This window comes from Stigmatopora argus, chromosome 3, assembly GCF_051989625.1.
Source record: "Stigmatopora argus isolate UIUO_Sarg chromosome 3, RoL_Sarg_1.0, whole genome shotgun sequence".
NCBI classification, from domain to species: Eukaryota; Metazoa; Chordata; class Actinopteri; order Syngnathiformes; family Syngnathidae; genus Stigmatopora; species Stigmatopora argus.
In genome coordinates this window covers 20094844-20122120 of record NC_135389.1, presented here as the reverse complement: position 1 = coordinate 20122120, position 27277 = coordinate 20094844, and the positions used below count along the sequence as shown (strand labels likewise).

Here is a 27277-nt window from a genome sequence, read left to right as displayed (position 1 = left end):
CATTTTTTTCAGATTTGAAGCCGACCCATTTTGATAAAATTCATTAAAAAACTTGACCAATGCCTCAGTTCTGTAGGTGAGTGTTTTTATATAAAAATAATAAAATATAATTATAAAATAAAAAATATATTAACGTTTTTTATCATCTTAACTTGAAATTGCAAACATTATTAAACACATACTCTAATAGTTTGATAATATGCACTTATCCAAATGAATTTACGGTTCTTTATTTTTTTATTGACACCTGCATAAACGCAACACTGTCAATTAAGAATGTCAATATGAGGGGAGGGGTGAACTATTCACTAACAAGTGGGGAAATGTGTCATTAGAGTTGAAATTATGACTTTAAATTTTAAAGAATATATATATATATAATTTAATTTTTTTAATATATTCCTATAATATATAAAATTTAAGATGAAAAAATATATTTAACCCTTTGGGGTGCAAAGATGTGACGTCATATTGTGGTGACTTTTTAGTGAAATAACATCGCGCAGCGAACGTTTCAGATCAAAATTTCTCCAAAATATTTGTCTTTGCATGACATTCTGCAGACAAAACTGGACTTAGGTGGTTACAAATAAATTACATGAAGCTCGTCCGTCGACGTAACGTGTTAATGACGATTAGTGATGACGTAACCGCTGCCACATTGAGTTCACTCATAGCATTTTTTCAAAGACTTAAGGTGACGCGCTTCAACGAGGGGTAAATATTCAAATGAAACACTTTTTTTTAACTTCACAAGTCATATTTTTGCTAGCCTCTCATATTCTATCAATATTTCTTCTACTCTTGCTAGCTCAACGTGCCTTTTTATAGAATGACCAGCCTCGCAAATGAGCGAAAAACGGTCCAAAATCGAAGTGGGTGCTCTGACAGAGTGTGAGCTTCTGCAGTTATACAAGGTAAAAAATAAATAGACTGACATTTTTATAGGAAATAGCATGGTGTGTAAGTACTTTAGCTTATTGTTTTGGTATTGTTACTTGACAACAGGCTTTGTTGATCGGCTCGTGCCGGTTAGACCCTAGAGACCCCGTCCAGTTCCTGAAAAACACCCTCATCGGCTTCCAAGGACATGATAGTCTGCAGAATGTGGACTGGTATGTCCCACTAACATTTGTCCACTCTTACACTGTTGTTACAAGTAGAACAAATAGTTTAGGGCAACCTTTTCAATTCGTTTACAAAGGCAGTGCCTTAAAATTCCTGAAAAACAAACCTTAACTTTTCAAATTTTCTGCTACATATTCACCCATAATGGGTAATAAACTATTAAAAGGTTTAGGCTCATTTTAGACATGAATGGGAATATAAGAATTGCAACTTTGTATTGTTTTCCCCCCGTAGATGTCCATGAGTGAGACATTCAAACAAAGCTATTCATAATTTGAGGCTTGTTTGTTTTTAATGCCAGTAATATTTTATTTTTCTCATTTCCAGGAACAAGTTTCTCAGCGATAGTACGCAGCGGTCACTGCTTGCATCTCTGGATTTGGACGATGAGGCCGAATATCTGGATTCTGACCAAATCAAGGTGATGTGCATCATCCAAAGTCCAGTTTTGTGCCAAAGTCGCAGCTTCTCCAACGTGTACTTTTTTCCATTTCCTTACTAGGCCATTTTCCGGAAATACGAGAAGGCATACTCCTGTTACAGAAGGAAATTGATGAGAAAAAGTTTCAAGTAAGTTGTTAAATATGTATTTTTTTGCAAGCCAGAACAAAAACGGCATCATAGAAAAATACATAAACTTCTGATCTTTCTAAAATACCTTAACACAATTAATCTCTCCCAATGTTTAAAGGGAATTGATAAATTAAGAGTGAAAACTGAGTTATAATTTATCCAATTGTTCTAACACTGGTAAATTTGACTGATTTCCTCAATCTTTTAAATACTTATTGCCTGTTCCTTGCTTAGAACGCATGGTTGTTTTCATAGGAAAAATCCGTGCGACCTTCCACTGAGATATGTTTTGATTCAGTTATATGAGCAAATATATTAAATAATTTGTAAAAATATCCACAAACAAAATGAACTGCTCATACCTCAGGTGACGTCTTGGCTATTCTGTAGCTAACGATGGTCTCCAAAGCTTTTTCGGCCATTGGCGTCTACTTAACGCACGTTTTCGTGGCGTAAACTGACTCCTGGAGAACGCTTTGTTTCTCCTCGCATAGCCACTTCTGGACTGAAAACCATATCTCGTCTCATGTTTTGACTTCTTGAGGCCCGCGTGAACGGGAAATCCTCGGCGGAACGTCGAGATTGGATTGTAGATGTCGTTTGTCTGTGGAAATTTTGTTTGTTGGCCACGCAACTGGGAGGTACTCATTTTGGGGTTGGCATAATAATGATTACGACCATCTAGAAGTGGATTTTGGACCTCAAAAGAACCATCATGGGAGTCTTTTGCTGGAGAAATCTGAACCCTTTGCTTGGACCCTCCTTCAGGCATGTAGACCCACGATGCAATTGGATCTCTTGGTACGTAGACACGTTTTTTGTAAGGACCATGTTGAGAAGGTTTGACATTGACGTGAAACGGTGGTTTCTTGTGGCTCTTGATTCTTGATCTTCCACTGGCCATCCCACTTCCATTTGGTGGCTCCATCCTAGTGGGACTTAAGGGAACTTGTCCATCTATTGTGTTAGATGGAAATTGATTTTGGTCAAGAAGATGGTTATTTTTCCTCCAATCACCTGCCGTTTTGGTTTTTGAAGGATCAGTTTGATGAGGATCGGTTGTTTTCAAGGTTCTAGGTCTAGGTCTAGGCATGGAGATGCTGGGACTCGAGGCAGGATTACCGACTTCCTTTGCATTTTGTCCATACGTCGACTCTTCAATCTGGAGTTTGCCGTAATCGTCATTTAGATTTTGTTTCTCGGCTCCAGCTATTTCATTTCGCATGACCTCCCTCGCCGTTTGAAAATGCGCCACGTCCTTCCCGGGAGTCAAGAAGGAATTTTTTAAAGTTTCTACAAACCGCTTGAGATCGCCGACTCCTGGAAAACTGATTCCCTCCACACCTATGTCTTTGGCGTGCTCCTCTACTAGAAGGTTAAACGGATGTTGGTCGCTTGGTCGAGGTGGACTCTCGCTTGAGTCCTCATTGACTGGAGGAGCCAAGATCTGGACTCCATGTTTTTCCATGTTGTGCTTTGGAACAACAGAATTCTGTTCTTGGGTCATTGTTTTTTCTTCAAGTACTGCAGGGTATCTACTCAAAGCATGTTCCTTGATATCTTAAAAAAAGCAAACAGATCACATTTAAAGAATACTACAACACTGTCCTTCCCATTTTTTATGTTAAATAAATAACTGGTGACTTTTACTCATTAATTCGGATTGAATTACCAATGATTGAATGTGTTTTATTGCAGGTTACATTCACACAATCTTTGTCAATGCACTATTTTATGGTACACCACCTTAATTGATAGATACGTTAGCTTATCTTTGCTAACATCTTCTAAAATCTGGGATCACAGTCAATCTCTCTTGTCTAATTAAACGTAAATAAGAGACAAGCTTACTACTTGGAGAATAAAGACAGCAGCAGTCCGATAACAGAAAGGCCAACCAGATAAGCCTATTAAAACAAAACCAAACAAAAAAAGAAGTCAACACAAAACAGGTTGTTAGCATTGTTGACCTTAAGCAAAAGACTCACTGAACAAACAAGATGGCAGCCATGTCAAAAAGTTCCACCCAAGCTCCAACGCCACCGCAAAGTGTCCATAAAGGGCCAGACTTTTTTTTGCTGGGGTCACAAAACAAAGCAAGGCAGAAAAGAGCAGAAGGCACCAAGACAAGTCCCGGGTCTCGTTTAGCTTCAATTAGTTGATTACATGCAGCTGTGTGTGGCAAGATTCAGGCATTTAATATCACCGTGTCAAAACAAAAACTGGTTTGAAAAGGTCTATCTTGTATTTTGAGTTATTTCCTAAAAACTTTGACTTCTAATGCAGTTTTTTTTCTAGAGAGTAAGCAAAAATAAGTGGAACATTATTTTCTTAAATTAGATGGATTAATTTATTATTATTTATCATTTACTCTAGGGCAGCCCGGTGGAGCGAGTGGTTAGTGCGTCGGCCTCACAGCTCTGGGGGCCTGGGTTCAAATCTAGGGCATGTCCATCTGTGTGGAGTTTGCATGTTCTCCCCGGGCCTGCGTGGGTTTCTTCTGGGTACTCCGGTTTCCTCCCACATTCCAAAGACATGCATGGTAGGCTAATTGGACACTCTAAATTGCCCCTAAGTATTGATTGTGAGCGTGAATGGTTGTTTGTCTCCTCGTGCCCTGTGATTGGCTGGCCACCAATTCAGGGTGTCCCCCGCCTCTGGCCCGAAGTCAGCCGGGTCTAGGCTCCAGCACCCCCCGCGACCCTAGTGGGGATAAAGCGGTTCAGAAAGTGAGATTAGATGAGGAATGAATGATCTTACGAATTTAGTGAGCAGAAATCTGATCCAACTGAAAAAAAGTTGAATGATTTAACTCATTTTCTGAACCGCGTATCCTCACAAGGGTCACGGGGGGTGCTGGAGTCTCTCCTAGCAGACTTGTAGCAGCCCTGAATTATTCGCCAGCCAATCACAGCCGGACGAGGAGATGAACAACCATTCACGCTTACACTCATACCTAGGCGGAATTTAGACTGTTAGCCAGCTAGCCTAGCATGCATGTTTTTGGGATGTGGGAGGAAACCGGAATACCCAGAGAAAACCCACACCAGCCCGAGGAGAACATGCAAACTCCACACAGTGAGGACCCACCTGGCATCGAACCCACAAGCCCAGAACTGTAAGCCCAACGCGCTAACCACTTCACCAATGTGCTAACCACTTCACCACCGTGCCGACTGTTTTCAATGATTTATTAATTTCAATGAGTTATTTCTGATGGTGTTGGGCAGGAGCTGGAAGGATTTCACCAACGCCAGCGTATCGGATGCCTCCGAACTGGCAGAAAAGACAGAAATTGCACTACAACATTATGAAAGAAAAAAGAAGGAGATACCTTTCCTCGCCTGGATGCGCTGGGTCAAGTTCAAGAAGGAGTCGCGGGTTGGTAAGTTGCTGCAAAGCATTTTGGGAAAAATAACATGGAGTGTCCAAAAGTTGTTTTTTCTTGACAAATTTCCCACGCTTGCTTGTGTTTCCATCATCTCTTGCGTTTTGATCTTTTTAATTAGAGGCCGTCCGTAAATTGGTGGGAGTTTTGACAGCCTGCCTCCTCAAACGCGTCATAACCGCGTGGAAGAATGTCGTAAGGGACTCGCAGAGGACCAAAGATTACTTCAAGGTATCAACTCATTTGGGAATCCAGTGAAAAAACTATGCCGATTATCCTAGTCATCTTAATGCTAACATGTATTGCGAAACCCCATAGTTGGGTGAACACAAATTGACATAGTTGCTGCAAGAATGCAATACACACGTTGTATCTAGAGGGCGCCATAACTCATTTTGACACTTGAAAAGCTTTTGGTTTCTTTGGAATAAATAGGTACCGTATTTTCACGACTAAATGGTGCATCGTATTTTAAGCCGCAGTATCAGTAACGAGTGCTATTTCAGTATTTGACACACACAAAGGGCGCACCGTTTTTAAAGACGCAGCTAGGCATGGCAAACCATACACCATCTTAAACATGCGGACACACGCTAAAAACACGTTTTTAAAGAGGCAACGGAAGCAAAACTGAATTTGGTTGCACTTTATTTAGCCATTTTACAACATACTCACGTCATCATCACCCACAAATCCATTAAAGTCCTCATTTTCTGTGTCCGAATTGAACAATTGTCCAAATGAGTCATTGAAAACGCTGAGTTTTATACGTTCGTCCAGGCGGCCACAATCCATTCGCAAATAGTAGCTAGCTAGTAGCTAGCGTAACTATTCCACCGCTGCCTTCCATGCTTTGTAAAGCTGTGTTGATGTCGATGTCCAGGCCACAATCCATTGGGTGTATTGACAAAAGAACTATATATCCCAGCAGTCACTGCGCAGTACTTTTTCTACGGGGAAAATAGTAGAGTCGGGGGGCTGCTTGCCGTAGTTGTGAGAGCTGTAGAGGATGGTGTACCCTATCCACCGATTTATTTTATTTTATCGTGATAACAATTTTAGTATTGGTCATATATAAAGCGCACTGGATTATAAGGCGCCCTGTCTATTTTAGAGAAAATTTAAGACTTTTATGTGCGCCTTATAGTCGTGAAAATACGGTAATGTGTGTGTGTGTTCTGTTGTTTCAGAAGCTGCAGAATGAACTGGAGATGGAACGTGGCCAAGGCCAGATTGGGGAGGGATGTGATTGGCTCTCAGCCCTCCCAAGCCACATCTCACTGAAGGTTGTCGTCTACCTTTTTTAAAATAATTAAATTAACTCTGCCATCCATTCGCCACCAGCACCTTTCAATCAAAACCTCGACATTTCACCGTTGACCTCAGTGATTTATTTTGAAAGAAAAAAAAGTTTTATTTTGTATTTTCTTATAACTGCAGGCAGAGTAATTGAGCCTTTTGACGTCTATCACCATCAATGGCACTAAAATACAAAGTGACTTTGAGCCCTCCCAGTTTAAATAGATTGGACCTCTATTAATGTCGTTATTTGCAAGTCAAAGCAAAAAACATTCATACACAGTGTAAACATAAATACCAGCGCCTCTGGTTTATAGGTTAGTTTATGAGTATGTTATATTTTTACTCGCATAGAGAAAACAAAGAAACCCTTGTTTCATTTTTGGCAAGTAGGGGAGTAGCATATTTGCCTTTTTTTACTTTTTACTGGATAATTGTGGATATTAGTCATCCTTACACTGTAAAGGAAATTCATTGTAAATGTCTGTCTCAAACTAAAAATGTCAGAATTGGAATATGACATTTTCAATTCTTGTATCCACTGGTGAAAATGGGTGTCAGAAAATTGCTCCCCAAAATGTACCTGTAATTCAAATGACTGTCGTGACTCACTTGTTTTCTTCTTTTATGGTTTTTGACAATAGATCTTTCAGTATCTGGATCTACGAGACTTACTGAGCTGTTCCGATGTGTGCTGCAGTTGGAAAAGTCTCATCCATTCAGCCACCCTTTGGAGTCGGGTATGTACAAAATGCATGGATTTGTGTTAGCATGACAAAGTTGTTGACCCCATGGCTATATAAAAACTATTTAGCCCTTCTACTGATGTTGTTATCCTGTTATAATTTGTCACAATTGTTAGCATTGTATCAAACGGTTGATTTTTAAACGGTATGACTTCTTTTCAAATGACAAGCGTTGTAGCTTCCACCAGTCAAACTCGAACTCAAACATGCTATGTTAGCATTCCAACTGTTAGCAATACAATTCATTCCATTGTTTAAGTCAGGGGTGTCAGACTCGGGTTGGTTCGCGGGCCGCGTTAACGTCAACTCGATTTCATGTGGGCCAGACCATTTTAGATATAATATTTAGATTTTTTTTATTTTTATAAATGGATTAAAAGAACTGGATTAAAAGCCCTGAATAGTCAGTTTTTTTATAGATCTAAAACAATGTTTATTGTAGCTTTTTTAAATATATTTTTAGATTTTACAAAATGATTTTTGAACTAAAAACACAGAAAAAATGGATTAAAAAATTACAATGATTGATTTAAAAGGGGGAAAATCAGGAAATTTAATATACATCTATACTCTTCATTTTAATTTGATCCTAAAACAGAAAGTCGGCACCCATGATTTACTTTCCCGGGCCACACAAAATGATGGGGCGGGCCAGATTTGGCCCCCGGGCCGCCACTTTGACACATGTGGTTTAAGTGATCTTAAGACTTTCCAGTTTTTTTATGTCATTGAAATGGTTCTAAAATCCATGGCCACCTTGCAAGAAGTCTTTCAGAAGGGAGCGTTTCAGATATGTAGCAGCTAGCAGGCCTTTTAAAATGCTAACACTTTACTGTAACATTCGTGAAAGGTGAGTCGGCATTTTTTTTATACCTTCTCAGGTCAACGTCTCGATGGATAAACGTTGGATAACAGATGACATCATGAAGGATGTTCTCCTGAATTTCCGTCCGTTTGTCATCCACTTAAATCTCCGGGCCTGCAATTCATTGGAATGGTCCAGTTTGCAACATATCGGTGAGTTTTCTACACATTAAACAGCTTCGTCAAGCTTTGTTAATTCAAAACGGACAATTATATCCTTGACTACATTTTCACCAAAGAGTAAAATGTCGATTGATACTATTTACAAACAAAACTTTTGATTTCGTGTAGCATTACATCAATGTTAAGTGAACCAAACAACATTTAAAAATAAGAAAATAATTCGTTTTATTGCAACTTATTTTTATTAAAGAAAAAAGAAATCCGTAATAATTTTACACCAATAAAAGATCCCCATTAACTCCATGGGCACCATTGATTTAAGATTAAAAAGTAAATAATCATCTTTTACTACAATGGATTAGACGTCTATCACTGTCAAGTTCAACCTGCAAACTGGTATTTATAGCATTTTTTTTTAAAGAGATTGAAGCTTATTCATGCTCATTTTGGTGGGATTACACACCACAAAAAGTATCATCTTCATCTGATACAGACTATTTGACAATATAGAAAATGAAGTGTAGAGAGTTGTAAACAAATCCCATTCAGAAGCTTTTCCTTCAAGACAGTCTGATAATTTGGTACTTCTCACGGCGTCTCAAGTGGCTAGGCTCCATTTCCTCCTCTGGTTCGCGCTTGGCTTCTTTCAGGGAGTCCCAGAGGAACTCGTCATCCTCGTTTGGGTCCCGCTGACTCTGCTGCCTCTCTTTGGAACAACCTCGGTTGTAGGACCGTACATAGTCCTCCACTCTTTCGCCCGTGTGCTCCACAGGCGAGCGGCATAGTAGACCCGAGTGCCTCACGGCTGGGTGCAGTTGTAGCCAATACACCATGTAGTGAATGCTGAAAATGAGCAATTTAGGGTTTTTAGGATACATACCGTATTTTCTCGCATATAAGCCGCGTCCGCGGATCAGCTGTATGCTTAAAATGGCCTTAAAATCGTTGAATTTTATAATTGCGATTGCAAAAGGGAGTGCAAATGTGTTACTTTGAAGGGGAAATCTGAAGAAAAATCATCGCACGTGCTATTTCTGAGATGCTGTATAAATAGATTTTTGGATTGCACGTTCTAAAAGGGTGTGGCCTGCACGTAGACAAATTAAAATTCCAAATTTCAGCCGCCTCCGCGTATAAGCCGCACCCTTAAAATTGCCTTAAAATCATTGAATTTTACGATTTCTCGCGTATAAGCCGCCCACTGATTCACAATTTTCACCTCCCTATTCGTGGTTTTAATAGGGAAGCACAATCGTGTTACTTTGAACGGAAAATCTTAAGAAAAAATATTATTTCTGAGATTCTGTATGAATCGAAAGGACCGTCTGCTGGATTGCACATTCCTAAAAGGTGTTGCCTGCATGTAGACAAATTCAAAATGGAGGTCATGTGAGCAGTACAACCAGGAAGTAGCAGTCTAGTTTGTCATCCCTAGGTAAGATGGCGGCGCCGTGAGCGAGCAATGGCAGGCACAAGTAAGCATTGTTCGAGATTTAACTTCATTTTTAGAGTGAATTAGAGTGATTTTTTTTTCAAGATAACGCCCTCAGGTGGCAGCCGCTGGCAGTAGCTCTGTACACTCATTTGTTTTTCGTGTTTTACAGCCTTTCTATCTTTAAAAAAAAAATAATAATAATAATAATATCTCTTAATAATAAATGTAATTACTTAATTTTACTTTAATTTGTAATTTACACTTTTTACCTGAATGTTTTTACAACATTCTTTGTTTTATTAGCTTGGTTTCTTTCTGCTAGTTCTTTTTTGGAATCATTATGAGTTCATATTTAGAGTGATTCGTTTTATTTATCTTTTATTTTTTTTATACTTTGCTTAGCCGTCATTTGCAGAGTTAAAAAAAGGTCATGATAAAACACAATTGGTAAAATAATAACTATAAAACTACCTGTAGTCACACAGCCAAGGGTTTCCCCCCAACTTCAGCTTGGACAGGAAGTAGAGGTCTTCCAGGACCCCATACTGGACAAAATACAGGCTATTGTCCGACAGATCTAACTCGCGGAGGTGCAACAGCCCGAACAAAGAACCTAAAAAAGTAAACACAGATTTTTTGTTAAATTTCAGGTCACAACCTTTTTAAATTTCAATGACAGAGTTGAAGCTTGTGCACAATCCAGTTCAGCCCCCTCATATTTTTAGAGAAAGTTAATGGTCTAAAAGGGGAGGGGTCTAAATGAGAAGCAGAGTTTCCAAGATGTAAAAAAGTTCCTCCAATCTCATGCCAGATCCACAAAAAAAAACACACACACACAAAGGCCTTCTTGTGTTTAGCACACGCTGACTTTTCAGATGATGAAAACGTGAGAAACACTCAATTTTGGCAGGATTAAACTATTGAGGATGACTTTAAATTGCTGAACTTCACTCGGCTGCCACTGGAGGTGGTAGATGTCCAATCCTTTTAAACTGGGTGGGTCGGCAGTTCTCATTTTTAAAAAAAACATGCTTTTGTATGAGACGATTCTTACTTTTGTCAATGCGCTCCATTTTGTTGTAGCTCAGGTTGAGCGTTTTCAGACTCTTTGCGCCTTGGAAGCTCTTGGCCTTCAAGTGATGGATGGAATTATGGGATAGATCTATTTGGACAGCTTCCTCTGGAATTCCCTCAGGCACCTCAGTCAGACCTAATGACCAATAAGAATTAATTTCGCACATATATAATTGTGTGTACAATGGACCCATGTTGGGATTTTGGCAAAACACCAGCTGCAGGTTGATTTTTTTTTTTAATTATTATTATTATTATTTTTCTCCATAGAATTATGACACAAGCGTGGTTTGATACAAACATTATGATATCATTCCAGCATAATTCAAGTAAATTGAGTCCTGTCACGGAAAAAGTTATGCTCGTGAGTCAAGTTTAAATTGTTCCAGGCGAGGTCAAACGTGTTAAATTAGTTTATTGCTTGTAATGCAAATAGAGGCATATGTTTAATATTTGCTTACACAGTGGTGTAGTGGTTCTTTTGGTTGATAATGGTGCGGGAAGCGTAGGATCAATTCCGGAAAGGTGGCAGTGTGATAGTGAGTGTGAATTTGTTGTTGTTGTTGTTGTTGTTGTTTTTTACCAGTCTGGGGTGTCATTCACCTTTCACTTAAAGTCAACTGGGATAGGCTCCAGCACCCCGAGATGCTGACGCGGATAAGCAGTGTCGAAAATCAATTCAATGTTATATGTCATTTCACTTAAAGTACATGTTTTAGTGAAAATATGTCTCCTAAACGTCACTTATTGGAGAAAACAAAAACAAAATTCAAATGAGGCCAAAAAAACTGTCAAATAGATAAAAAGAGGCTACAAATCAGATAATAATCAAAATTTTTCCTGTTTTTTAAATACTCTGGGCGTGTTCGAATGTGTCGAAACCACGTAACGTCAACTGTCAATCAAATACAAGCAGCTATTTTTATATTCTTAAGTTTGAACGGCAAGTGCCTTTTTAACAACAACCATATGCTAGTAGTCAGACTAATTTTTTTTTTCTTTTTCCAAATAACCCCTTATCTCTGAAATGCGCACATTCCGGGCCAACAACGAGGCGTTCCGCGCCAAGACCGCCAGCGAACATACTCCGATAATAAGTGCTTCACTTATTGATAAACGACTTGTGTATTATTACGTAAGGAAAATATGTTTTCACTCCCCCGGGCGACGGAAAGTGAACAAAACTTGCCTCGGTTGCTGCAATCCACACGTACGTGAGGGAAGTAATAAATGTGACAGGAAGTGGTAGCATCGGGTTTGTTTCGTAAAGGACTGGGCTGCACTGGATCGGCCGTCTGGTCACCCTGCGTTTCATTGTACGGGTCAAACTTCTTGCACAGCGACTCGGGGTCAATCTGCTTTAACTTTTTCCCTTTTAGCTTGAGAGGCTCCGCGCACCTTTAAAAAGAAACAGAGTGAACGTTAGCGCTTAGCTTTGTTAGTGAACCTTATTGCTTAGCTTTGTTAGCGAACGTTATTGCTTAGCTTTGTTAGCGAACGTTAGCGCTTAGCTTTGTTAGCGAACGTTAGCGCTTAGCTTTGTTAGCGAACGTTAGCGCTTAGCTTTGTTAGCGCTTAGCTTTGCTAGCGAACGTTAGCGCTTAGCTTTTTTAGCGCTTAGCTTTGCTAGCGAACGTTAGCGCTTAGCTTTGTTAGCGAACGTTAGCGCTTAGCTTTGTTAGCAAATGTAAGCGCTTAGCTTTGTTAGAGAACGTTAGCGCTTAGCTTTGTTAGCGAACGTTAGCGGTTAGCTTTGTTAGCGAATGTTATTGCTTAGCTTGTTAGCGAACGTTAGCGCTTAGCTTTGTTAGTGAACGTTAGCGCTTAGCTTTGCTAGCGAACGTTAGCGCTTAGCTTTGCTAGCAAACGTTAGCGCTTAGCTTTGCTAGCGAACGTTAGCGATTATCTTGTTAACGAACGTTAGCCCTTAGCTTTGTTAGGGAACATTAGCGCTTAGCTTTGTTAGCAAACATTAGCGCTTAACTTTATTAGCGAACGTTAGCGCTTAGCTTGTTAGCGCACGTAGCAAAAAATGCTTGCGCTTTGTTCTTCTTGGCTGTCATTGACAGAAATTGATTTTAAACCAAATTTAAATGATCACCGCCGAGAATAAATAGAGAATTCGTGCAAAAAAAGTTGGAAGTGAGTTCAAAAACCTTTAACTTGTAAATATACATTTTTTTAAATGCCAGGAAGTGTAAAATTAAACAGTTGACATAATGGAAATATGCAAATGACACCATCCATTTAAAACGCCTTATGACGGTCTAATGGGCTTTTTCGGAAATTAAGCAATGGCCACCAGCCCTCCCAGTCAAAGTGGATTGGACGTCTATCGGTAGCTAACGGAGGAAAATAGTCAATAATAATAAGAATAAGTCAAATCGTACATATGATTAATCGAAGAATATTTTGCTTAAGCTCACCAAGCATGATTTCCCAGATTTCGGTTGCTGGGGACTTGAAGCGTTCGCACCAGACCGTCCATGTCACAGTGGCAATTCAAGGGGTTGTCGTAAAAGCGGAGGTAGCGGAGGTTGGGCATGGGGATCAGGCTTTCCTCTCCCAGTGAAGTCAGACGGTTGTGTTGGAGGAGCAGAGTGGTGAGTCGCGTTAAACCCTCAAAGGCCTCCTCCTCCACCAAGGAGATGTCATTTTGCTGCAAGTCCAGACTGGTTAGACTCTGGTAACCGGCGAAGGCGCCGTCACGGAGGACCTTGATCCTGTTACGGGCTAAGAGCAGGTACTTGGGCGATCTGGACCAGATCTCGGGTTTGGGAATGGAAGTGAGGCGCCGTTCTTGGCAGTCTGCAAAAACGCGGCCAGATTCCAGCGATTCCGTGCAGTTGCTTGGTTTTGGGGGGTCGGATCTGCTGTGACGACCCGCGTTTTTCACCCTGGGGGGGTTCCACACACACACAAAAAATTAAGAAATCAACTGGCTAAGGAAAATGAGATTCTAAGACCACTGAAATGAATTAAATCCAGTTCAAATATGCGCATTATTTGCCAGGTAGGATATTTCTTAATGTGTAAGAGCATTCATGCATTTTTTAACCCTTTTATCTCAAGTTGTAATCTCATGATCCTTTGGACAATTTTTTTTATTATTAATTTGATACTTCATCGAGTACTTCGCGATTAGCATAAATTAAGGAACTTTTTTTTTTGACATTGACTCATCCCTGTCAACTTCGGCCAATTGCTGCCCTTATTAATGATTGCAATTTCCCTTTTTAAGCGATAAAAAATGTACAAATGCAACGCGGCACATATTTACTCACATAGGGCGCACTTAAAAGTCTAAAATTTTCTCCAAAGTAGACAGTGTCCAATCAGTATGCAGTAAATTCAAGATTCTGTACATGTCTTTGTGTGACCCTGCCAGCTTGACGGTCTGGGTACATTGCTTGCTGACACGCTATATTTATGTCGTGAAAGGCGAATGCGCGTGCGCATATCATGCTTTTTCGTGACCGAGAAAATCCGGATTAGAGCCAAAATGGGTAAAACGAGATCAGTTTCACAAAAAAACTTACTTGAAAAAAATCCCATACAAAAGTTGTGATACACCGCCCACAATTTGAAATGATAAAAAAAGGGAAAATTTTACAAGTTGGCAGGGACGTATAAATTGGCTCCAAATCCTGAAAACAAAGACTAGCTATGTTTTCCCCCCAAAAAATGCAAAAATGACGTAAAGTGGAGTGTGTGATGCCCACCTGTCACGGCCCATCTTCTGCCTGGCTCGTTTGAGGCCTCGGCCCTTACCCGCCCGTTTCATCTCCATGAGCGGGACCTCCAGAAGCAGAATCAGGAGCAGAAAAACCGCCATGAAAGAGAAGGTGGCGTGCATGCTGGAACCGGCAGCTTTCTCTCTAAATCTTTTCTTTTTTTGTCTTTTTTTCTCCTGCAAGGGCTCTGAAATCAAGCAGAGTTGTTTTGGAAATAATGAGGAGGGGGTCGGAGGACACGTGGCATAAGCGCTGATCAAATCCAGCTGTGGAAGGCGTTTTGTTGCATAACATGCCGGGAACTGCCAAATGTGGATGTAGAGACTTGTCACAATATTTGTGCGTTTTAGCCTTCTACCACTTTTGTTAACACGGCGTGTTAAAACCTGTCCGTATATATCACAGGGGTAAGGAAGCTATGGCTCGGGAGCCACATGTGGCTCTTTGGATGAGTGCGTATGGCTGTGTGCTAACCTGGGAGGTTAGCACTACCTCTAGCGCCACTTAAGTTATTATTATTTTTCATTAGACTCTTCTTAATGCATATTGTTGTTGATTAGTAATAGCGTAGAAATGTTGTGACGATTTTTTTATGCTTTAAAAGTGGTAAGATGCACATATTTTCATGTATTTTGACTTTAATTCGGAGTATGGCTCTTAAGGAATGACATTTGAAAATAGGAATTGGTTATTTATTGTTATTATTTGTTTAATAAGGTGCCAAATTGACGGCTTTTTTTTTCTTTTCCAGGCCAATGCAAAAATCTGCAAGAGCTCAACGTGTCTGAGTGTTTTAATATCACGGTGAGGGGCGTTTTTTATAGTTTCGATCATTGAAACAGTTAAAAAAATTCAAAGTATATTTTTTACAGTGGTTACCCACCTTAGGTTCATTTCTTAGAGTAGTAAGTGAATGAAATGTATTCATTAATTAGGTCCCTTGTTATTGTTTTTTTTTGTGCCAAATTTGAATGCATTTTTGGGGCGTTCCCGTTAGCAAGAAGTTTAATGTAGGGAAATCGATCAAACCAATCAAATCGGAAGGATATCCAGTATACATAATGATTTAAATTTGGGTTAATTTAAACGCAAAGCTACAATTGTGTTCAATAATTAGCTAAATGCTAACTCTTCTATGTCTGTTGCTATACTTGGCTAGCCGTCCACCACACTTTTGATCAAAACACGAACCATGCGCGTCAACGCCGTCGTAAATCCAAATTTTCGTGGAATCCCAGCTATCCCATTCGCGGTTTCCTCTTTAGCGCCAGCGGCGCGTTAAGTCGTAAGCGTACATTGTGTAATACAAAAGCGAGTATTTTTTCTGTGTCATTTGGGAAATGATGATTTGTGTACTTTGACAGGACGCCATGATGAGGTCATTCGTGGAAGGCTGCAACTCTTTGCTCTACTTGAATCTCTCCAGCACCCTCTTAACGGATGCCACGCTCAGGGAGCTAGCAAGGTAAACCGCTACGCTGGTTAGCGCACTAATGCTATCGTCGCTGTGGATCCTCGCCCTCCTGACTCGTATTACAAACTTTTTATTTTGATTCCCAGAAGACATTTGCAGGATTTTTTGCTAGCGTGTTAGCATGCTAGCATGCTAGTGTGACCAGATGTGGCTCTTGAGACGGTTAAAAATTGAAAAAAAAATTGCTTTGTGGATGGATTTATGGGATGGGAATCATCTAGTTGTAAAACTGGAATGAAGTAGGGGATTTTCAAATTTTCTACCATAAAGTTGGACTTGAAATTTGCATGTCTCGGGGTTGTTAGCGGCAGGTGTGCAGAAGGAAATTAGTTAGCTCGCTCCTTCCTGTTTTATCAGACTTTTTAGAGCTTATTTAGTGATCGTTTAATAACCACATAATTTTGTGTTCTAGGAGAAATATGTCGTTTTTGTGCAGTTTTTTATGTTCTTGAGTTGTTGGTGTCATTTTTGGACCACAAACCACTACTTTTTTCCTGGTTTGAGGTCTGCGGTGAACAGTGCGGCTCACATCTGGGGGTTTTTAAGTTTGTTTTATGAGAGGGCGAGTTGTGTTTTATGGGGTTGGCAAAAGTATTGAAAAGTATCAAAACGATGATAGTAAAATGTTGTGTCCAGATACAATAGTTCTTTGTTTTTGGATGACCACAGGTCAACAGAAATTTGTTGTGGAGGATTAAATTTGAATTTGCCATATTTTTGCTGCCACGTTGCCAGTTTGAAATGAATCGGACTACTTGTGATAAGCGTATTTTAAGAATTTGAGTTTTTTTACAGCCACAATTAGAGTTATTTAAAACATCATTTAATTTTTTTTTAGTTTGATTTTTTTTTTTTGTACATGTTAAGATGGAAATTTTAGTATAGTGATAACAATAGTCTTTTGGTGTAATAAATATTCCTGCCATTTATAGTCCAGTTTGCCTTAAATTTGAACAAATCCAGTTTTGTCAAAATTTGCTCATTCAGGTGTTGTCCTAAAATGACAACATTTATACAGTAATCCCTTGAATATCGCAGTTAATGTAGACCAATCATGGCCATGCTAATTGAAAAATCGCAGAGTAGGGTCACCCCTATTATAACTATTTTTTCCCTTTCATTCTGTTTCCGAGTTTCAGCGTGGATTTTCACATTTTTATGAACTTTGAAAAAAAAAATATATATATACTATATATATATATAAAGAATTAAGAGCAGGGAAAAAAATTGCAAAGTAGTGAATTTGCGATAGGTGAAGACGCCATAATTGAGGGATTACTGTAATTTTATTCAAAATGATTCAGATTGTTTTTTTATCCCTTATGGTAAAATACAAACAGGTCACACTAGTACTTCAATTTGATGTCAAATAAAAAGCCGCAAAATACGTTCATGCCAGCCGCAGTTAGCCCCCAAGCCACAAGTTTAGACCCCGTTAGATTTTGAAACCCACCAAAGAGTACGATAGTCAATAGCATGTTTTTTGGGGGGCGGTAGAAACTTAATTTAATGATATTTTTTTCTTTTCCTGGTCACAGCAACTGTATCAACCTCCAATACCTGAGCTTGGCCTACTGCCACAAAATGACAGATGAAGGTTTTCAGTACCTGAGCTTAGGAAGAGGATGCCACAATCTTCTCCACCTGGACTTGTCGGGCTGCACCCAGGTCAGTTTCCGAGCTCTCGAGTCTTGAAACAATCCAGAAGATGGCCAGTACCCCGTCGTCACTCCTTTTCTTCGTTTTCACGCGTCCCCTTCTCGATCCAAGTCCGCTAAGATTCGAGAAGGGGGGGAGGGGATGAAGGACGGGGCCGGGCCCATCCCGTCGGTCCGCCCCCTCGCCATGTGCTCACGTCCACGCATGACAACACGCTCAGTTATGCGCACTTCCAGATGTACGTTTTCCTTTTACGGGGCCCGGAACGTGACGATTGCCATTCCTGCCGAGGCACGTTTTTGAATGGAATTGAATTGTAGGCATTTATTGTCATTATAAAAGGAGATTTAAAGCTTCACCATAAAGTGCACACATTAATTAGTAGTCATAAAAAGCTTTGTACAATAAAAATGAAGTGAGGTAAAAAAAATAAGCGGGGACAAAAGTCGTGAGGTAGCTATGGAGTTTTAGTGCAAGATAAAAATTAGCAGTGATAAGACTGATGTAAAAGAATATTCCTTGTTGATATGCATCTGAGGCGGCCAGGTGGATGAGTGGTTAGCGTGTTGGCCTCGCAGGTCAGGGATCCTGGGTTCAAATCCAGGTTGGTCCACCTGTGCGGCGTTTGCGTGTGTTTCCTACGGGTATTCCGGTTTCCTCCCACATTCCAAAAACATGCATGGTAAGCTAAATTGCCCCCTTATGGGTGTGAGTGTGCACGTTTGTCCTTTGTCTCCTTGTGCCCTGTGATTGGCTCGCCACCCATTCAGGGTGTCCGCCGCCTCTGGCCCGGAGTCAGCTGGGATAGGCTTCAGCACCCCCCGTGACCCTAATGAGGATAAAGTGGTTCAGAAGATTGGATTAGATTAGATTAGATGACTTTATTTATCCCATATTCGGGAAATTCACTGTTACAGTAGCAAGAGGGTGAGAATACAGACACAGCAAAATAAATTTTAGGCATAAATAAATAGGTAATAAATCAGTAAATAAATAAGCGTGTTGCATGAAATATATGTATATATATGTGTGTATATATATATACACATTTGAATGAATGAATGAAGTGACTGTGTGTTTGTGTCGCAGGTGACCGAGACGGGCTACAGCTACATCTCGGAAGCGTGCCCTTTTCTCAGGGAGATTCTGCTCAACGACGTGTACGACCTGTCGGATAACTGCATCTCTGTATGTTTGTTTCATTGCAAGGTCATTGTCGAGCAAGGGGGGCGGGGGCATTTTTGTTGTTATTGTTTTCTGAGGTGTGCAAGGTTGAAAATCTGCTACATCACAGCCCTCGCTTAACGATAACTTTCAATCTGTCTTTAACTGTCATCGTCAATGAAGACAGTGTTCATATTTGCAGTATCAAGTACCGTATTTTCCGGACTATAAGCCACACTTTTTTTGTAGTTTGGTTGGGCCTGCGACTGATACTGCAATTTTATTTTTATTTTTTTCCACTCTGACCCCCCAATAGCCTATAATAGTGTGTTTTTCGGCTATTGATATACTAGAATTTTTTTTTATGTTACAATAACATTTGCATATGTCACTATTCCTTTAACATGTTTGTTCTTGATTTCTGATTCATTATAAAACTGCCCCCCCACCCAAAAATACAACTTTAGTGCCACTTATATATATTTTTTTCCTTTCATTGTGCACTCTTTGGCTAGTACGATTGATACTTTTTTAGCATTGACATGTTTTGACAACTGTACTGACAATATTCCTTCACCATCATCATGCCGTATGTCCCACGTAGGCCCTGATGGCCAACTGCCAGTCTTTGTCGTCCATCTCTCTGCTGGAGGCCTGGCAAATCTCCGACGCCGGCATGAAAGCCATCGCCGAAGTCGCCAAACTCAAGAGTTTCAGTCTGGAAGGTGAGCTCCTCCGCCATCGGAGACCGAAATAAAAAAAGTCTATGGTCGCACGTTTCCGAGCCGGCTCGTTGGGCACGCAGGTAACAACCACGTGAGCCACGTCAGCTGGAAGACGCTGTGCAGCAACTCGCGAGGCCTCCGGCGGCTTCACGTCGTCGAGTGCCACAAGATGGGCGACACCGCCCTCAAGTCGGTGGCCAGCCTTCGAAGCCTGCAGTACTTGGACATCTCGCTTTGTAGCAGGTGAGCGTGTGGCGTCATCCAGCATTGCCGTATTTTATGGACTATAAGTCGCACTTTTCTTTCATAGTTTGGCTGTGGCTGCGCCTAGCACTCAATTGGGACTTGATTCTTTATATTTTTTCATTTCATTTCATTTTTTGAACCACTTTACTCACCCACCGGGCCACCCTTACTTATACATGTTTTTTTTTCTTCTGACCAATGACCGGCTGTTATGTTGTTCATTTTTGGCCTATCACAATTTGAACAAATGCCTGCTTATTTAGCCTCCATGTTACTATTGTTACTTTCATGTATGTTTTTTTTTTGCTTTCTGATAAAATAAGGACTGCCCTCCAAAAAATCAGATTTATATTCTAGTGTAACTCATATATATATATATATATATATATATATATATATATATATATTTTTTTTTCTTCTCCATTATGCATTCTTTAGCTGTTGCGACTTATACTGGGGTGCGACTTATTGTCTGAAATATACGGTACTTTTCTCACGCGAGTTCACTTGACAGTCCATTTCATTCCAGAGTAACGGACAAGGGAATTTTAACCCTGGCGGAAAGCCCCTCGGCCAATAAACTGCGAGAGTTAAATATCAGTTGCTGCTCTCAGATCACCGATTCGGCCATCACCGTCATTGGCCAAAGGTAAAACCCACTCACATGTTTGCTGACACAAACATACTATAGTTCAAAAATCACACTTGACTTTGTTTTTTAAACTTGAAAATCAAGTTTCTACTGTATTGCTGAATTATATTTATTCATTCATGTTCTGTAGCGCTTATCCTCACCCCCGCGGGGGTGTTGGAGCCTATCCAAAGCTAACTACGGGTGTGAGGTGGGGGAGACCCTGATTTGGTGGCCAGCCAATCACAGGGCACAAGGAGACAAAGAACAACCCATCGTAGCTAGGAGCAATTTAGAGTGTTCAATCAGCCTAGTCTGCATGTTTTTGGGATGTGGGAGGGAACCGGAGGACCCGGAGAAAACCCACGCAAGCTACACAAGAAGGTCCGGATGTAGGGTTGGACGAATTTCGAGCGGTATCAATGGCGGGCAACCATTGATGTGACCTTTTCGTGGCATAGAATCAACTGGTCCCACCCACCTGAAATCTAGTGGGCATGAACGTGGCCCCTTGAACCAAACTGAGTTTGACACCCCTATTTTATTATTGGTATATTTGTCTACGCTTTGAAGGTTCCCCAAGCTGTCCCACCTGAACCTGAGCCACTGCGAGCAGCTGACCGACGTGGCCTTGGAGTCTCTGATGGGCAGCTCCGTCACGTCTCTGGACATCAGCGGCTGTAACATTCAAGACGACGTACACTACTTGCTTGTGTTTCCCCCAAAACGGTGCGGGCTTGGACGCGTCTTTATCTGTGGCGCTACTGCATTTTCAGGGCTTGGCGTGTCTCGAGGAAGTTCCTTTGACAAGTTTGATTATCTCCAAATGCGTCAACATCACAGATATCGGCATAGAGGTAGCAACCACGTCTCCTAAGACTACCTTCTACATTTTCCAGCAAAACACAAGAAATACATTCTTGTTGTGTTTGGACTAGCGAGTTCCATCCTGTCATTTATTTGTTTCCTCTGGCTAGAATCTGTGCAAGTACGCCACCGAGCTGGAGTACGTGGACGTGTCTGGATGTTTGGAACTGTCTGATGCCGCCATTAAAGCCTTTTCCTTTTACTGCAGAGGTCTCTTCACGCTGCGGATGGCAGGCTGTCCAAAGGTAGACGCAACGCCGTATTCCGTCCGTCACGCGTCTTTCTACTTTCTCTGACCACTCTTTAATAGCTCGGTAGTTAGTTCGCTCGACTGCCGAAATGACCGCGTGCGTTCACTAATATTCTGGCAAACTGCAGCTGCCAGTATTTGAAAAGATTTTTTTTCACCTAGGGCAAGGGTGTCAGACTCGGGTTGGTTCGCGGGCCACATTAACGTTAACTTAATTTCATGTGCGCCGGACCATTTTACCAATTTCGTCATACGCAGTTTCTGGGTATGATGACAATTAGGCTTTTGTCGAGTCAATGATGATGACAAAGCCTATGTCCAATTATTATTATTATTATTATTATTATATTATTTTAGATATATTTAGATTTTTTTAATAAATTGATTAAAAAAACTGGATTAAAAGCCCTGAACATTCAGTTTTTTATAGATCTAAAACAATGTTTATTTTAAATATATTTTTAGATTTTACAAAATGAATTTTGAACTAAAAACATAGAAAAAAATGATTAAAAAATTACAATTATTGATTTAAAAGGGGGAAAAAATCAGGACATTTAATATACATCTATACTCTTCATTTTAATTTGATCCTAAAACAGAAAGTCGGCACTCATGATTTACTTTCCGGGGCCACACAAAATGATGCGGCGGGCCAGATTTGCCCCCCGGGCCGCCACTTTGACACATGTGCCCTAGCGTTTTGTTTGTCTGCTGCTGATGAGGTGATAGGACAGTTTAGGCAAGGAAGATAATCTTTAAAACCTCCTGACTACTGAGGGACTGTGCGGTAACCTCAGTCTTAGTCTGGAGAAGGTCCCCACCTTGTGGACTTCCTATGTGTGGCTCCAGTTTTTTTTAACTAGGTCTACAATGTCTTCTGTGTCTGTCCTTGCTACTGCAACCAGGGGAATTTTCCGGATACGGGATGAAATAAAGTTCTCATTTAATCTAATGTGAATTCCAACTTTTGCCTGTTTTTCATCAGATAACAGACGTGGCATTGCAATACCTTTCCCACGGAGCAGCTCAGTATCTGCGAGCGCTGGACGTGAGCGGTTGCTCACTCACCGACCGCTCCGTCAGATACATCGAGAGGCTCATCCCGCCGCTCAAGTCCATCAACATGCACGGCTGCGAGCGCATCTCCGAGTAAGAGCCCTATCATAATGTACTGCTATTCATTTGACAACCCAGATGTTTTTTTTCACTCCCGACATGAACGTGAAGGCGTCAGCTAACAAGTAGCGGAAAGACAACATTCACCATGTTGACATGACCTTTTCTAAATTGATCTCGATATTTTTGTTTCAGGGAGGCCGCCATGAGGCTCCGCCCATACGTGCACCACTGGGGCTACAGCAACGAACAAACTAAATTATGGCTTCGATAAAACCAGCTGGGAACAGCAGATGTCCTCGTCGTGAGCCGCCTCTTAGTTGAAAACAGGAATTTTGTCATTACAATCGAGGTAGTGTTGAATTCATTTCCTGTGTGAAAAAAACAACAACTGCCGTGCAGTGAAAAATTTTGATAGACATAAATCATTTTAACCCAATAAAAAGATGCTGAGATTGGAAATGGATGAAGTAGAACAAGCTAACGTCTCTGCTAAAGTCTCATGCTAGGTCAGTCATCTCCAAGATTTTGATTGGACAGACATGGACAATAATCCTTGGTAAGGCTAAATAAAGCAAGGGTGACTGTGTTCAACTTGGCGTCCAATCCACTTGGACTGGGAGGGACGAAAGGGATTATTGAACACCCATTAGCATTAGCATTTACTGCATCTGTGTGCACTTTGAATCGCGTTAGCATACCTCAAGTTAAAAGTCACTTCATTCCCATTGCTGGGGAATTTTCAGTGTAAATATAATCAATGTGATTGTAATAAATACTTGTATTTTTATTAAATACACATTTTGATAGCGCACAGCTGTCTTTTTTTGGGGGGGGTCTTTCCAGGGGCTCACATTCAATGTATGAGGTACATTTTGTTTTTCTCAAAGTGATGCAACCATGATATTAACTTTTCAGCGTCCCAGTTTTAGTGACTGGAACCAGCTTTGCGTCTTTAGGCTGACCGATCCATTTTCTGTGGCCACCTTGATCCGCTGATCAGATGGACCATCGGAGTTCATATAGCCTGAAAAAGTGACCCCAGAAAAAACTGGCTAAAGGTAAATTCAATCGTCTTCCTCTCATATTGTGCTAAAAAAAATGTCGCTCACCAGTGAGTGTCACTTGTTTTTCAGCAGTGCTCTCCTCAACTTGAAAGAGTTTGACGTGAGGGCTAATTTCCACCTTGGTTCCACGGAAATCCACGTCTGCTCGTAGCGAAGGAGGCACACGGACGCACATCGTTCCTACGGTAGGATACAAGGCATACATTAAATTTTTTTTTTTTTTTATTGTTTTAAAGTTGAATTTTTTTGTGCTCACACAATTTTTTTTTAATCCGTTTTGTAACTTTTTTTTTTTACAGCGGATTAATCAATATTCTACAATGTTAACCTAAAATGTAACGTTTTTTTCAAGATCTTAAGAATAAATATTCTTTTTTTTAACCTCCCAAAAATCTAAAAGGGAATACCAGATGATATTGTTTTATTTTTCACTGCTAAAAAATATTTATACCTAAACAGGCAAACAGTGAATATTCAATTTTTTTTGTTATATTTTTATTTTCTTAACTGTTTACATGCTTGACACCATTTCTTTTGAATTACAAAAAACAAAACTCTACTAAGAATTAATAACTATTAATTCAGGTTCTTATTTTTTCTCTGCTAAAATTTTGTCTGCCTTTACCTAAAATACATACAAATTGAAATGTTAAAAAACAAGGGGCGGGTGTAAATAAATATGCATATTCTCTTTCTGAAATAATTGTTTAACTGTTCTTTTTTTTAATTTTCTTAAAAATGGGCAAAAAAAATAGCATTCAAAAAACACACACCTTCGATGCTAGTCAGCTCCGAGCTGGCGCCGTCTCCCACATACACGTCCACGTCGCCACTTTGCGATGAAACTTTCAATAGGCCGTTGGATCCATCTGTCAACAGTATCAAAACCCCCATTTTAATCACTATTACAAATCATTTTACTGTCAAAACGTACATACCTATAAGCGTCTGCCCTGTTGTGTTCTTCACAGTGGCATCACCTTTGGACGGAATGAAGCATCAAGTCAAAAAGAGCAAGTAAACCACATCATTCTTTCCAACATGTGCTTCACAGGAAGAAAGAAGGATCTGCATTCTGTACGGGTGACTCATTCCTTTTCTTCACTCTTTCACAATGAATACATTCCTATCTTCCAACAAATACATTTGGAAGAAGCGTGTTTTTTTTCCACACCGCATAAAAAGCTACGGGAAAAAAACGTTGAAAAAAAAGCCCAAGTTTTGAGAATGTGTTTATTTTTAAGTACTATTAGCTCATTGGGTGTCATTTACGGGGATGGATGCCCAATCCATTTTGACTGGCCCAGTCAAATTGGATTAGACGTTTATGCCCATCAATGGTAGTAAAAGGGTTAGGGGCTTTATTCTACATCAGATGTGTCAAAGTGGCGGCCCGGGGGCCAACTCTGGGCCGCCGCATCATTTTGTGTGGCCCGGGAAAGTAAATCATGAGTGCCGACTTACTGTTATAGAATCAAATTAAAATGAAGAGTATAGATGTATATTCAATTTCCTGATTTTTTTCCCCCTTTTAAATCAATAATTGTAATTTTTTAATCATTTTTTTTCTGTGTTTTTAGTTAAAAAATCATTTTGTAAAATCTAATATAAAAATCTATATTAAAAAAAGCTAAAATAAACATTGTTTTAGATCTATAAAAAACTGAATATTCAGGGATTTTAATCCAGTTCTTTTAATCCATTTATTGTAAAAAATCTAAACATTATATCTAAAATGGTCCGGCCAGCATGAAATCAAGTTGACGTTAAGCAGCCCGCGAACCAACCCGAGTCTGACACCCTTATTCTACATAGTTTCCTCCATTAATTTCAACATGACAGGTTTTGATCGCAAGCTAATGAACAGATTCTGTTTAAATAACGAGCTCCGACTAGTGTTAAAGCTGAGAATTGCAACACGATGTAGGCTGGATTTAAGCTTCTTGTGCAGGCCATATTTCATAATAAAGGGTAAAAACTAGCTGTGTTATTTTGGCGCCCTTGTTCTAGTGATTTGGTCCCCAAAAACATATTGGAAACCTCTTCAAAGTACAACAGTATATGATTTCTCTGACGGAAAACCATAAGCAAAATGTGGCACACCACAAAAATGACACCCGGAAGTGGATGTGATGACAAACACATGCTGGGGTTTCAATCACCGTGTACGAGTCCCAGCTCCACTCGTCCCGTGCAGGAGGAGACGTGGCTGGAATGAGCGTAGACGGCCTTGACGGCCAGGTCGCCGTGCTCGGTGGAGACTTTCATCTCGGTTCCCTGCAGCTTCTTAACTCGAACTTCCTGCCGAATGCGTCGGCACAGTCAGAGAATCGGACGGAACAGTGAGGATTGGGGCCACCTGCTGCCCCCTAGTGTTGAAGTATATAGTACTGTACTACTGTAGACTTACATTCGTGGAACTTAGAGAAATCATGTAAAAATATGATTTTCTAAAGCATGTTAATCAGACCAATTTTGTGTATTTGCGCATGGCCCAATAAAAAAATGTTTATATTTATAGTTACTAATCTTTTTTTGTTTTGTTTTCCTACCTACCCCGTTTCCAAAAGCGCTAATGTCCACGTTTCCATGGAGAGTGCCTTCACCTGTGACATCACCACCTGACCGCACCTCCAGCTGATGGCCCTAAGGTATAAGATACTTATTTAGCTGCATGTTTTTAACTTGATTCACTGCCATGGACTTTGACAGGCGTCCAATTAATTTGAAACCATTTGGATCATCAGGTGAATTGGACGTCCATCGCCGTCAATGGCAGCCAAAGAGTTGTCTGGTCCACAAACCTTAACGGAACGCAGTAAACAGTTGCCTTTCTCTGTGTGCACCTTGCAGATGTCACTCTCCATGTTCTTCACCTCGACATGGCCTTCAGCGTGGGTGTTTATAAAAATATCTGGGCACCAAAAGTCAGGCAAGTTACTGTTGTTACTATGTACATTGCAATACTATTAAGTAACTCACTGGTCTTGATGGGTACTGAAACGTGAACAGATAAGCCGCCATCAGCCTTCTCGGCCGAGATGAGTAACTCTTTGCCCCGCTCGTCGTATTGGACGTCGAATCCTTCCACGTCCTTCAGCCTCTCATCTCCACGGACCAGGACGAAAGCTCGGTCCGCCTCGGGGAATGCGTGCGGATCGAGAGAACCGACGGAGATGCTACAACTCAGCCGTGCTCGCAGCGAGCCGAAGGGACTGACCTCCAGGCTCCACTCCTTCAGCGGCGGCGGGCGGTTCGCCTCAACCTCGCCGCCCGCTTGGGCTAATTTGCCGCCGAGGGAAGTGAAGAGGAATCGGTGTCGGTGAGGAGAACGCCGGGGGTTACGAGCACTCCGAAGCCGGACGCCTGTCCGACAACACGAGTGTGCGAGTCCGATACTGCACCGGGAGCTCCAGAGAAGCATGGTAAGTTATTAATATCAGGTGAGAGTTATTGTTTTATTGCTTGTGTGTATAAAGCAAAGTTGTGCAACAAAACACCCAGCAGGTGACGTTTTAGTCCAATGTTGATGACGTAGTATTTAAATCTAGATGTTTGACGCGCTCTGTGAGCTAAAAGGAACGAGTGTTATCATTTGTCGGCCATTTTGCGTCGCAGCCGTTTGTTAACTATGCTGTCATATTAAATAGGCCGTATAGGTTGAAATAGCTATTAATTACTTAATGAGTCAACTATTTGTAATATAAATGT

The 27277-nt window shown here is 40.6% G+C and overlaps 4 protein-coding genes across 8 annotated transcripts; 1 reads left to right on the top strand and 3 right to left on the bottom strand.

Moving 5' to 3' along the window:
• The first annotated feature begins 44 nt into the window (after nt 1-44).
• On the top strand, nt 45-23313 carry fbxl13 (F-box and leucine-rich repeat protein 13). 5 transcript variants are annotated; one of them, XM_077596146.1, is made up of 22 exons: nt 625-717; nt 812-917; nt 1009-1115; nt 1456-1549; nt 1631-1698; nt 4932-5086; nt 5211-5320; nt 6280-6375; nt 7033-7128; nt 8016-8151; nt 15116-15168; nt 15729-15829; nt 17377-17506; nt 18587-18685; nt 19266-19386; nt 19467-19629; nt 20162-20281; nt 20837-20960; nt 21040-21120; nt 21241-21375; nt 22369-22532; nt 22695-23313. In XM_077596146.1, the coding sequence occupies exons 2-22, from the start codon at nt 849-851 to the stop codon at nt 22771-22773; spliced, it is 2301 nt and encodes a 766-aa protein (XP_077452272.1). In that variant the 5' UTR covers nt 625-717; nt 812-848; the 3' UTR covers nt 22774-23313. The 5 variants fall into 5 exon arrangements, 4 of the variants coding, with proteins under 4 accessions (XP_077452273.1, XP_077452272.1, XP_077452275.1 ...); XR_013299587.1 differs by lacking the exon at nt 22695-23313 and having other exon boundaries at nt 20837-20943; nt 22369-22516; XM_077596147.1 differs by lacking the exons at nt 625-717; nt 812-917; nt 1009-1115 and adding an exon at nt 45-76.
• LOC144071231 (uncharacterized) lies at nt 1395-5083 on the bottom strand. Its single transcript, XM_077596150.1, has 5 exons — nt 5036-5083; nt 3690-3873; nt 3553-3608; nt 2064-3261; nt 1395-1662 (listed from the first exon to the last, which is right to left on the bottom strand). Exons 2-4 carry the CDS (start codon nt 3710-3712, stop codon nt 2081-2083), a joined length of 1260 nt encoding a protein of 419 aa, XP_077452276.1. The 5' UTR covers nt 3713-3873; nt 5036-5083; the 3' UTR covers nt 1395-1662; nt 2064-2080.
• On the bottom strand, nt 8345-17602 carry LOC144071233 (leucine-rich repeat-containing protein 17-like). Its single transcript, XM_077596153.1, has 7 exons — nt 17447-17602; nt 14353-14551; nt 13057-13527; nt 11820-12028; nt 10611-10766; nt 10028-10169; nt 8345-8964 (listed from the first exon to the last, which is right to left on the bottom strand). The coding sequence occupies exons 2-7, from the start codon at nt 14484-14486 to the stop codon at nt 8682-8684; spliced, it is 1395 nt and encodes a 464-aa protein (XP_077452279.1). The 5' UTR covers nt 14487-14551; nt 17447-17602; the 3' UTR covers nt 8345-8681.
• On the bottom strand, nt 23266-27167 carry fam185a (family with sequence similarity 185 member A). The gene is made up of 8 exons (XM_077596152.1): nt 26549-27167; nt 26371-26480; nt 26123-26212; nt 25729-25867; nt 24505-24546; nt 24340-24435; nt 23612-23746; nt 23266-23526 (listed from the first exon to the last, which is right to left on the bottom strand). The coding sequence occupies exons 1-8, from the start codon at nt 26988-26990 to the stop codon at nt 23414-23416; spliced, it is 1167 nt and encodes a 388-aa protein (XP_077452278.1). The 5' UTR covers nt 26991-27167; the 3' UTR covers nt 23266-23413.
• Nucleotides 27168-27277: the final 110 nt, after the last annotated feature.